The sequence below is a fragment of the Photinus pyralis genome, unplaced genomic scaffold, assembly GCF_008802855.1.
Source record: "Photinus pyralis isolate 1611_PpyrPB1 unplaced genomic scaffold, Ppyr1.3 Ppyr1.4_LG8, whole genome shotgun sequence".
NCBI lineage: Eukaryota > Metazoa > Arthropoda > Insecta > Coleoptera > Lampyridae > Photinus > Photinus pyralis.
Genome location: NW_022170819.1, coordinates 12,385,356 through 12,398,322, shown reverse-complemented (window position 1 = coordinate 12,398,322; position 12,967 = coordinate 12,385,356). Strand labels below are relative to the sequence as shown.

At 36.5% G+C, this 12,967-nt stretch overlaps 1 protein-coding gene across 2 annotated transcripts; it reads left to right on the top strand.

The window, feature by feature from the left end:
- Positions 1-9,977: 9,977 nt before the first annotated feature.
- Positions 9,978-11,566, top strand: LOC116178784. Of its 2 annotated transcripts, none has more exons than XM_031498389.1 (3): positions 9,978-10,094; positions 10,151-10,949; positions 11,000-11,566. In XM_031498389.1, the coding sequence occupies exons 2-3, from the start codon at positions 10,152-10,154 to the stop codon at positions 11,438-11,440; spliced, it is 1,239 nt and encodes a 412-aa protein (XP_031354249.1). In that variant the 5' UTR covers positions 9,978-10,094; position 10,151; the 3' UTR covers positions 11,441-11,566. The 2 variants fall into 2 exon arrangements, with proteins under 2 accessions (XP_031354249.1, XP_031354250.1); XM_031498390.1 differs by having other exon boundaries at positions 9,978-10,109; positions 10,168-10,949.
- Positions 11,567-12,967: the final 1,401 nt, after the last annotated feature.

The following is a 12,967-nucleotide window of genomic DNA, read 5'->3' as shown; positions in this document are numbered from 1 at the left end:
CATTTGTTGCTAGTAAGTTAAACTGCGCACAAATAATCTAGCAAATCGTTAAGTTTGTCCAAACAGTACACAGAGCCCAAACAGTGAGATCATCCTTAACGTGAATCGTATTTTCGTATCAATCCCTACCATATATAATAAATTAAACAAATATAGCAAACGAGCTCTTGGGTATGGCTATAGCATGTGCAAAACTAAATTTTAAACCTGATGTTAGTTTTGCTTTTATTTAAAGTGTATATGTTTGAAATTTCATTTAATTGCTTCCATGAATAAGGAATTTGGCACTGCGTATGCGCAAAACAAAATTTTGAAACTGGCGATAACTTTGGTTTTATTCCAAGTGGCTATGTATCAAATTTCATTTAAATACCTTCATAAATAAGAAGGTTTGCAATTCAGCCTGTAAATGGTCGAGATGCGCAAAGGGCATTGTGAATGCTAATCGATTAGGCTCAACTTTTGGAATTGTGTTTTATATGGTTAAAGCTATGCGCATATTGAATTTCATGCAATTCGGTTCATTACTAACGGAGATGTCAAAAGGACCTACTTTATTTTTTGGTTTACATTGCCAATTCACGAACTCCGATCTACAAATTTAATAAAGAATCCACCTGCAAAATTTCATCGTAATCGGTCCATTCGTTTATCGTGCTAACCGACGGACGGACAGACGGACAGACACCGCAAAATTATAAATTCGCTAGGAGTTCGTTAATAACAAAGGGAACACCATAAGCCCAATGAATCTCCTGTAATTTTACCTATTTACACATTTTTGAGAAACCTATATAAATAATAATTTGCTGTAAGTAACACAGATACCACCCGCACACATTCGTATTCATTATGTCAAACAAAATGTGTACAAAATTTGGTTCCAATCGATTCAGCCGTTTAGCTGGAAATTAGAGTACAGCGACGGACAGACAGACAAACCGACAGACCAATCGACATCATCGAGATTTTGTTTGATTCGGATTGCTGGTGCTTCAAAACGTGTATTTCCGTAAAAAAAAAGTGGAGGGGGTCATTTTTACCGTAATGCAATACCTCCCTCTTACTGACGTGCGGGTGGTACAAATGGTTCCCGAAATGTACGCGAATAACTTCAGAACAACTCCACCAAATATGATAATTCTTTTTTTGTTGTGTTTGTTAGCGTATTTTCCTCAAAGTGAAAAATTGTTATTGGCTGCACTTTGTCGTTCGTCCGTCCGTCTGTCACACGTACTCCTTCTACACGCCTGAACCGATTTGGGTGATATCGGGCTCATTTGAAAGGGCTTGGTCTAAGGATTGCGACCGATATTCTTTGGTTTTGTGCATGCGCAGTGTCAACAATTTGGTTTACCCATGTGCAATGCTAACTTGTTTATTTATGAAGATATTAAAATGAAACTATATTACGAATATAAGTAAAATTAACGACGTTTTCAAAATATTCCTTTGCGAATGCGCAATGCCAATTTTCTTATTTATGAAAGCATTTAAATGAAATTGTATACTTAGGCACTTGGAAGTTAGCCCGAAAAATAGGGTACCCTTGCATAAATTTCCAAGAAGCTGAAAATTCACATGAACGTTAGGGATAATGAAACTGTGAAAAGTCCCCATCGATCCCATATGTGCTAAAAATTTTATTCAAGGTTCGCAAAAATGGGTTTTCTGGATTTTTTAGCGAAACGGTTAGTTTTATGATAAAAATAGTTCAAACAAAAATTGTAGATAATGCAATTATATACAAGAAATGTCCTTACACTTTTCTACTAAGGTTCAGTACTTCTGAGAAAAAGCGATTCCAAAATTTACTAAAGTTGTATTCTCTATGTTATGACCACATTTCCACCTGTGAGTTGTGTACTTGACGCGTTTTTTTAACGTGGTGTCCCCAGTAAGCCTACTTCACGGTCCATTTTATTTAGTCCTAGTAGAATAATCGGTCTTCTCTCATTCAATTTATTCTACTTTTTCGGACAGTCTTTCTCCATAAACTTCTTCTTGTTTTCTTCGTCTTCTTCTTGTCGACGTAAATTGTTCAAACAGTAATACATCAGGTGTTTCGTCGTCGATGTAAAAATCTTCTTCTGTTGAAGATTCAAAATTTCGGCACGATTGGCCTTAACAACTGGTGCATGCTGGTTAACAAATAAACCTACCTTTTTGCAGCCGCATTTCGAATTACACCCCTTTTTACCGTTGCAAAAATAGTATTAAAGAGCTTCTCTTATACAGGTGGAAGTAGAGTGTGGATTGTTTTCAAAACATTATCAATTAACTTCCTACCCCATTTGTCTGGGTCCAGTTGATTACTGAGCCATACTTGAACTTGGTAATATACTCGATAAAAATGTTGTTGAGCAGAAGTCGAGGTTGGAGGAAGACAAGCTAATTGCACACATCGTTTACTACGAGTAAGTTTTGCAAAAGATGAGTAACGTAACTTGTTTATGCAACTAACTTTTTTTGGAGCTCCATATACCGAAAGAAGAAAACGAATTTCTTGGGTAATTATAGTTTCTGGAGCAGAACCGATATCTTCAAAATCTTTAGCAGATGTAACTAGGTCCCATAAACTCTTTTGCAAGTGACACCGTGAAAATATTGTATCCATAGTTTAGCCGTAGGTCCTCGTTCTTCATATTCTCTCAGCTTTCGATTAAACTGATGAAGTAATGCTCCAGATGTTTCATAAGACGGGCACTTATCATTCAATATTAATGTATTAGTCACGCAGACTAATAGTTTGAGTGATATTATTCGTCCAATGATGTGCATATGGGCAGCATAGCCGCGCATGTTATGGGGAATACAACTTTATTCAATTTTAGAATCGCTTTTCTCAGAAATACTGAAGCTTAGGGGAAAAAGTGTAAGAACAATTTTTGTAGATAATTGCATGATCTACAATTTTTGTCTGACCTATTTCTATCATAAAACTAACCGTTCCTCTACAAAAACAAAAAAAAAACCATTTTTGCGAACTTTGACCTTGAATAATTTTTTTTGCACGCACGGGATCGATGGGGAGTTTTCACAATGTCATTATAATGATATGTCAACTTTCTTATTTTTTATATTTGTATACGCTCACTATTTTCCAATAAACTGTATAGACTTCGACGATAGGGGGCTCATTTGAAAGAGAATGGGGTAAGGATCTCGGCCTACCGGTATTTTTTGCCGATCCTAGCTTTAATATTGTTACGAGGACATTTTAGAGTCGAAAAAAGATTTGACTTTTTAAAACGTAGGTTTCTTTGAAACCGTTAAGTTGTTTTCCGAAAGAGACTTCCCGAATTTCCCACGGGAACGGAGTAGGGGAAAAAGCGGGATTTCCCAATGGCGGTACGAAGTTCGCCGGGACTGCTAATACTTGATAAAATAAAACGTATGTATGGTTTCGCTATATTTCAAGACACTTTCCGAGAGTCAATTTAATGATTTCATGAAGAATTTTTTTGAAGATCTGCATTGACCTTTCATTCTAAAATGTCGAGTAGATAACTCAAAAACCATAGGAGTACAAGATGTCTACCATTTACAAAAAAAATGGCACACATTGCCGTAAAATGGAGATGTGAGTAAGTCCCTCACCCCAAAAAGTTTGTCTTCTTGTTTCGTTCCTTGAAAATCTGTCCCCGGGGAAGATTTTTTAGAAAGCGCGCATTCTAGGGATAGTAACTGAGAACGAATAATCATGGAGCGAATTTACTTAAAATACCGGGGGCGAATTTTATTTAAGAGGCCAGTGGCGCGGGTAGGCTTTGTGGCTCAAGCAATCAAGGCAAAATTACAGAAACGCAGGGATTCTTATTACCGAATGAATTAGAGGTAAAATTTACCAGGTCGAAGTGTTCAGGGCTAACCGTCACATTTTCTAAACTTAAGCCTATGCCAAAAGTAAAAAATCACCCGCCTTTATTTCTCCCCTATACACTGGCCTACGAAATACTCACCTCTAAAAAGGTTCCTCCTAGAAAATTCACGCTCTTGGGTTCACCTTTGGAATATTTTTTCAAATAAAATTAGCAGTTTCCTCGTGAGTGCATTGGCTCTCAAGGGCACTGCAACGTTTTACATTCGTCTTAATAGACAATACTCGGCTATAAGGGTTTGTTGCAAAAGCAGAATAGAGTTCGCTTGAATGATGGTTTTTTGAGGGTGTGTATTCAGGCTGACTTAAATTTTCTTCCTCAACGTTTCTTCTTGCATGCAAATTGAAAATTTGTTGGGAGAATTTACCTGAAGATGGTTCTTAGGGCGGTGGGAGGGGGAGTAGTCATTTTGTACATTGGCTTTAAAAAAAAGTACACTGCAGTATTTTACATTGGTTTTAATAGCCAGTACTCAACCATTAGGGTTTGTCGCAGAAGAAGAATAGAATAGGAGTAGAAGAGTAGCATAGGGTTTTCTCGAAATTTCTTTGAGGAAATTTTCTAGAGGGCGTGTAATCAGGCTGATACATATTTTCTTCCACAACGTGTCTTCTTGTAGGCAAATCGAAAATTTGTTAGGCGAATTTACCTGAAGACGGATTTTCCGGGTGGAAGGCGCGGGAGTAGCCCTGCTGTAGAATGCCAATGAAATGTTATTTATAAATCGTAGTCATATTCCACAAAGTCTGAAATGGCGTCTCGAATTTTTTTGACATAGGCTTCATTTGGGACTTTTCGATTTGCTTCTCGCTCAGATTAAAAATATCATCAGGAATATCCTGCGACTTGATCTGATCATGTTTAAGGAGGCGGCCCACATGATTTTGTGAAGAACTACCTTTTCAAACTGTTTAGTTGACTTAATACAGCCGCATTAAAGATTTCGGGTCACTCCCACGCTCGATAAGTAGAGACGTGAGGCTTGGGTAGTAGTCGCGTAGGAGATTCGTGTAGTGCAGTTTTCTAAAGTTGCCACTCGTGCACAGAAACATAATATACGCAAAGTTGAATGCAGTGGAGCCAACACGGGCAGTTTGCCAATGGATTATGCGGACTTCAGTCGGGGCGTCTGCTTGTGAGGAGTGAAACATCAAGTTTTTTGCTACTTGCCACGTAGTTTGCCGTATCTGAAGGTCTTTGTGGGTAATCGACGAATATCGGGCGAAGATTCGATAATTCTGTAAGCTTTTGAGGAAGAGTGGGTGCATTTTCAAAACTGGTTCTCAACTTTCATTTCTTTAATTGTGAGCTGATTATATATCTGAAGTGGCGGACATAATTGGCGCAAAACTTACTTTTGATAAATTACTTTTGGTTGGTACAAAGTTGATGCTTTGCTAGTATTTTTGCTTTGTTGTGTGAGATACTTACCTATGTGATTTTTTTGATTAAGTAAACATGAACTGCTCACGGACACATCATAATGAGATCATAACGTATGCCAAAGTGATCTTTCATATCATAATAATGGTGCACATTATAAAAAATTGTTACATTAACGATTATATAATTATCTGGAGGCCACCAAGGCAGGTGATTTATAAGTACTTTGCATTATTAGTGTAGGTAGTAAAAAATTTCAAGAGGAAAGCATTACACGGGTACCTTGTTTACCATGTATAATATTTTATTTTTTACTCATAAAAAATGTTAGATATAAATTAGTTACGAAAATGCGATAAACACGTATTAGTATCATTGAAATTACCAAACTATGCTGCTATCCATTTGGATGTGCAAATCCAGAAAACAGGAATTTAAAATTTCTACGGTTTAAAGCTCAATTAGAGGGTATTAGAAAACAATCGAGCAATATGAACACAAATTTAAAGTAGTTCTCCCACAGGGAAAATAACTATGTACCGGCGAATACATAAATACATGGCCAAAATACGGTCCCGACTGGCTAGTTTTATACTAACTACCTTCTAATAAGCTAAGCAGTCTTCTAAAATTCCGAAAATAATTTCTAAAACAATTTTTAAAATTTCACAGGAGTTCACTAAAGACGTTTGAACAAGTATTCTTTTAAAGGGAGCGATTTGAATATTTAAACAAGTTGTAAATCGGCATATGCATTATGAAAGCGCATTTTTGGTAATACAGATCAGTATTTCATTACCAAAGTTTAAAATTATCGATCTCACGAGTAATCTAACTCAAAATAGACTAGAGCTTGCACATCTACACTATAATAGAAAGCTTTTAGTGAAAATTTGAAGTGTACCTATTGTAATTGCTGAGACCTCAATCTGACAGCTAGCCAGCCATAACGAATATAATAGTGTCTTTTTTTTAAAATCCACTAGTAATTTAAGTTGTTATACTGGTAGCGCTATCTAACGGTAAAATAATAGCACCTCCGAAAACCATATCGAAATTATTTTCTCAAATTATCGATGTCACAAGTAACCTAACTCAAAATAAACTAGAGCTTGCACTTCTACACTACATCAGAACGCTTTTGGTGAAAATTTGAAGTCTCTAGCTATTGTAATTGCTGAGATTTCAGCCGGACAGCCATAACGATTTTTTTCCAAAAAGTTTGTGAAAAATCTTCTACAAAAACTTCTCAGATGAAGTTTTCTAAGATTGTTTAGAAATCATTCAGGACTACTTTAAGTACGGAATAACTAAGTGGAATTTCGATTCCAAATTCCAGGGAGAATTTATTCATGAGGTGAAAATCCCTCGGAATATTCCTACTCGCAACATTCATTCCTTCATGAATATTCCCCATAAAGGAATTAACCCCAAAATTCGATCGGTCAATTCGATTCCTCATATTCGCTTCCGAAGTTTTACGCTGCTAGGCGCGCAAAATGATCCGTGTGGGTTTTTGTGATGGATATATACCCCGGAATCGAAACAAATCCCAAGTTATTTATGCCGGAGGGAAGTTCCGTCGCCAACTTTACAGGTGCATGTATTTGCAATGAGTTGTCTTCTTCTAGTCCATTAATCATCCAATAATTCCTTCAGACAATTTTTGGAGTGGGGATCTTTTGGGGCGAAATGTCAGGAAACTTGCTTTCAAAAAACCCGCTTCTTGAGAAATTTCGATAGCGTACTGTGCACCAGATCTGCCTGGGCGATTATATTATATATTATACGGGGAAGATTATTGGGAGACGTGTCCCCATGAATGAATTCAATTTCTTCAATATAATAATATAATATAATATAATATAATATAATATAATATAATATAATATAATAATAATATAATATAATATAATAGATAGATATAAGATAACATAATATAATATAAATAAATTCTGAAAATTATACCTTACGTTACCAAAAATCAAGAGTCTCGCTCTACTAGTAATATGCTTCTATAACAGGTACGGTACCCAAGCGGCCAACCTCTTCCAAGATGGAAAAGATATTAAATAGGTACTATTGTCAACAAATTACTTGAATGTGATAGCAATAAACCCAGAAGGGGCAAAATAGTTATTAACTAATGCGTCAAAGGGTTACGGAAGTTGCCTCTAGTAGTATTGTATAGCCGATTCAAAATAAATGTCAAAATCAATGTAGGTAAAGCGTGTCCGAAACTTAATCTGGTCCTTACAGTAGAATTAATTTTAATTTGAACATTTGAACATTAAAACTAAAAATTGAAACCCTAAAAGAAATCAAAGGTAACCCCTCTACCCTCTCGTTGATACTTTGATAGAAAAGATAGAAAAATTGTAACACAGATGACAGCCGAACCTAAGAAAAAGGTACACTTCAATTACGGAAAATGCAAATGGTGGTACTTACGATAAGCCAGAAAAAATGCAAATATATACTCCCTATTGGCGTTTTTAGGTGAATCCGTTCACTAATTATTTCAGAATCCCCAATTTAATGAATCAAATTGCCAGAGATTAATAAAATATGGATGATGGCAATTAAAATTCCATGCGTTCTCAACTGACGCCTCAGCTGTTGAATGACAAATGAACATTGACAATCTGCAACCACTGCGTGATAGGGCATACCCGAAAAACCATTCAAAAACGTGCGACTCATATTTGTAACTCTTATGGCTGCTGAGAAAATATTAAAAAAGAAATCCAAATTTCACTTCTTTGGGGGTGACTCCCAACGAAACATGTTGGAGCCTCGATTTATTTGGAAAAAGTGCTTGTCTTAATCGCCTCTATCACCCGATTTTTTTACGTATGGTCTTGTAACACTCTGTATATATATAATAAATTATATATATTATGCAGGGTGTTTCATAATTGAATGCCAATATTTAAGGGGTCGATTTTTGGGTCCATTTTAGAAAGAAAACTTCATATGAATCCAGGTATGAACCTATGTCCTAAACGTCTTAACTTTTGAGATACAGAGGGTGGTAAAGTTTTCAAAAATAAATCATTTATTATTAATATCTGTAATACCACTTTAGATATTTAATGAAATTTGGCATGTATGTACTATGTATCCAGAGGCATTTTTTAACGTATCACATTTTTTAATTTCCACCAGTGGCGTTCGTACGGAGTTTCACATGCCGATTTTGGCAGACACTGATTTCACTGAAAATAGAAATTATTCTTGAAATCCCCAATCATTTCTAAGCAAATTTGATCCCTTTGTTTTTTCAATCCGATGCACGGTTTTGGCTTAAAAAAATAAAAACCGTTTCTCTGCATGATCATGGCATATGACATCACCGTGCAGAGAAAAAAATATTTTCTTTTTCTATGTGAAAACCGTGTGCCCGATTGAAAAAAAACAAATGATTAAATCTGTTCATAAATGAATTTTTTCTCTGCACGGTGCACGGTGAAATTAAAAAAATGTGGTACGTTAAAAAATGCCTCTGAATACATAGTACATGCATGCCAAATTTCATTAAATATCTAGAGTGGTATTCCAGATATTAATAATAAATGATTTATTTTTGAAAATTTTACCACCCTGTATAGGACATAGGTTCATACGAAATTTTCTTTTTAAAATGGACCCAAAAATTGCCCCCTTAAATATTGACATTCAATTATGAAACAAGATGTATATAAATAATACTTATAGGGGAAGGGTTTGACAAGTTTTCCGTATCTGTGGGAGGAATATCATGATAGGTAATACATTTTGGGTTCAGGTAATGATTCGAGTCATTAGTTTACAGAAAGCCAGCACTTCAGGACTGAATTTTCTGACAGAAAGTTAGATGGCCGAGAAAAGGGGCGAGCATTTCTGGGTTTATTTTTGAGAGGAGGGCAGAATGCTTTAGTTGTGAATTTTCCTGACCGCAGACTATCCTTTTAGGGGGAGCGCGAGTTTCCCAAGGCTAATCTCTGAAAGGTAATGTGGCACTTATAGAAGGTAGTGGTTTTCTTTGTCGCTAATGTTTTGGAGCGGATGTGGTTTGCTATTTTTGTAAACTGATAAGTGACAAACGTCCAAAGGTGAGGCGAGGTACTTCAGGAATGTTCAAACTTTCGTTCCAAGTGTGTTTGATTTCAGATCCTATTAAGGAAGTCATTCCAAGCTCAGATAACATTAGTGAGGCAATATTTTGCTTAATTCTTGAACACCTAATACCTCTCCAACCACTTCTAGCGCTCCATGGTGCTTGTCTGTGATCCATTATTTTAATGCTATAATCCAAGACAATTTGGTGAAAGGTGATGTTTTTCACAAACGCGTTCGTTCGTAAAATCGAATTTGGAACACTTTAGGAGTTATTTCGTTTGCACGAACTTTTCCTGATTATTTGGATACATATCCAAATTCACGGTTCCATGTTTATCAGCATAGTTTAGTAATTTCGTTGAGATTAATCTGCTTTTATCGCATTTTCGTAACTAATTCATGTATTATGAGTGAAAAATAGAACACTATGCATTATAAACAAGGACTGGTGTAATGTTTTTCTATTACACCTTTTACTATATACTAATAATATAAAGTATTATAAATAACCAACCCTCGGTGGATTCTAGATAATTACATAATCGATAGTGATCTAAAAATTTTTTGTAATATCCACTATAATTATTATGGTATCAAAGGTCACTTTGGCATATAATATCTCTCTCATAATAACGTGTCCGTGAGCAATTCTCATGTTTACTAATCAGAAAAATAACACACGTTCTATTGCAACCAAGTAATAGCAAAGCAATTTTGTACCAACCAAAAGTAATGTATCAAAACGTAAGTATTGTTCCAATTATGTTACGCTGACCACATTTTAGAATGTCTGCCACTACAGATAATCAGCTCACAATCAAAGAAAAGTTGCTTCCCCTAGTAAAACAATTTTTGAAAGATGCTCTTGAAGGCTGTACCGTTGAGATGTCTTGCGCAACAAAACCAGGTCAGAACTGGTTGGGATTAGTTCAAAATTTAAAAGTTCAGGGCGATGGGAAAGCGGAAATAAACCTAGTTGCAAAACTGGCACCGTACCAGCGGGCCTATCGGAATATGCTTCCAATTAGGAACATTTACGAACGCGAAGTGTTTTTTTACGAGAAAGTCGTTCCCGAATTTCTGAAGTTACAGGAGAAGAAAGCATTATCAAGTGGTCTCGGGCCCTTTATAAAGGTCCACCTAACATCGCTGGAGATGTTTCGCGAGGCTCTGATAATGGAGAACATGAAACTGAAAGGTTTTCGGGATAGGGACTATCGTATCGACGTAGATTACGCACACGCTTCCTTAGTGATGAAGGAAATGGGAAAGCTCCACGCTTTATCATTTGCAATTAAAGATCAAACACCAGACGTGTATCGATACATTGAAGAAAATCTTCGAGAGTCATTTTTTAACAGTAATTCGTTCAACCGCATGGTGTCAATGGTACAAATCTCTGTAGAAGTAATTAGTAAGGACTACGAATCTACGCATGATAGAGCTCTTTGCCTAAAATTGAGAACTAGTTTTGAAAAGGTACCCGACTTCCTCAAAAGTTTACAGAATTCTCGAATCTTCGGTCGATACTCGGCGATTACCCACGGCGATCTTCAGATACGAAATGTCATGTTTAAGTATGAGGTGACTGAAGGCAAACTACCTGACAAGTGGTTAAAAAGTTAATGTTTCAGAACCCTTCGCAAGTGGACGTCCCGACTGAAGTCTGCATAATCGATTGGCAAACTGCCTGTATTGGCTCAATTGCATTCGACATTGCGTACTTCATGTTTTTGTGCACGAGTGGCAGCTTTAGAAAACTGCACTACACGAATCTCCTACGCGACTACTACCAAAGCCTCACGTCTCTACTTATCGGGCTTGGGAGTGATCCCGAAGCCTTAATACCATATTCGGCTGTATTAAGTGAGTTAAGACAATTTGCAAAGTTAGCCCTTTACAAAATGGTGTGGATTGCCTCCTTAAACATGATCAAGGCGCAGGATATTCCTGATATTTTTAATCTGGACGAGGAACAAATCGAAAAGCATCTATCTAGTGTTCCAAATGAAGCTTACGTTAAGAAAATTCGAGACATTATTTCAGACTTTGTAGAATATGGCTACGACTTTTAATATGATCAGGATACAAGTGGTATAAGTGACACAAATATAAAATACTGCAAATGGACGCCATGTTGCTTGTACCCGGAGATCTGCAAGAGCTATGTAGCAAAAGCAATAAATCGCAGTTTTTATTCATTTGAATTCTACACCATTTCCTCGCCCTCCGTCCAGAAGAACCATCTTCAGGTAGATTCTACCAACAAATTTTCTATTTGCCTGCCAGCAAACACGTTGTGGAAGGAAACTTGAATTGGCCTGAATACACGCCCTCTAAAAAATCTCCTGAAGGAAATTTCATGGAAACGCGAGCTCTACTCTTCTTCTGTCTATTAATTTTTATTAATTATTAATTATCGATTGTAAAATGCTGCAGTGTACTTGGCTTGAGAGCCGTGATATGATTGCCGAGACCGCCAGTTTTACATGCTCTCCGAAGCAAGGTAGTCAGATGTTCTGTACCACTAAAAACTGGCAAGTTGTGGAATTTGAACTCACAACCTGTAACGTTAGAGTCCGAGTCTTAAAAAACACATTCCGGTTAATTATCTACTAGTACGTCCTATTTTTACGGGTCATTTTCGCACAATTACTTTTTATTCTGCCTGGTAGTTTTTACTTAGTTAACCCTTAAAACAAGCGTCAGCTGGCGCGACTGCGTGGCGTGATGGTATGAGAGGCTAAGAAACACGCAAAAAAAAATTGTTTTTCGGACCATTTTCGCAAAGCTGAAAATGGTATATATAATAGTGTACAATGTAAAAAGAGCATAAATAACTGTCAGCTGATATTTAAATGTGGCAAAACCTGTTAGCTGGGCGTCCAAAGTGTAGCGTAGCGTTAGCGGGCGCTAGCGCGCGCGGCGACTTTGAATTTTGATGACCCAGCTAACACATTTTTCCACGTTGTCGTGTCAGCTAACAAGTGGTTTCCTTTTTTTTGTGCCATAAACTGATGAGGTACTCATTTTCATGCATGCTGATGTCATATTATTGGAGAAAAATATGAGTGAAAGAGAATACATGAGTAAAATGGTATCACATACTGTATAATAATATCATACATAAATTGAAACATTGTATTTTATAATTTGTAACGTGGTTAAGGACATAGAATAAATCAAAAGAGACAAAACAAACTAAAAAAAGGAAACTAATAGCCCTAACCACGGTTGCAGCTGCTTACGGAGAGATTATGGTACGTTTGTGTAAGATTATTTTAGGCGCTACTAACTTTTATTTTCCTGTTAGGACAAAACGCAACCAATAACACATTTCTTAGACAATTCTTAAAAAAATGCGTTACAAGAAAACAGACCGGGTCTGCGGAAGTGTGACTGAGACGGACTTATGCGTCAGCGTGCGTGTTAATAAAGGAAGGCGTCGCGTCGGTTGGTGTTGCCAGGAGCTGAGACGCTCGCGTTACGTTTTTAATAAATATTCAACCTCTTATATTTCTTAAACCGTTGGTCTGATTGAAAAAATGTTTTATTAAAAAAAACTATCTTGATTCATTCGACATATTTTGTATCGCACATGC

What these genes read in the sequence shown, in the direction of transcription:
- LOC116178784 (XM_031498389.1), top strand. Translation starts at nt 10,152, where the DNA reads ATGTCTGCCACTACAGATAATCAGCTCACAATCAAAGAAAAGTTGCTT. An exon ending in ATGTCATGTTTAAGTATGAG is followed by an intron (nt 10,950 to 10,999) that starts GTGACTGAAGGC and finishes TTAATGTTTCAG; the next exon opens with AACCCTTCGCAAGTGGACGT.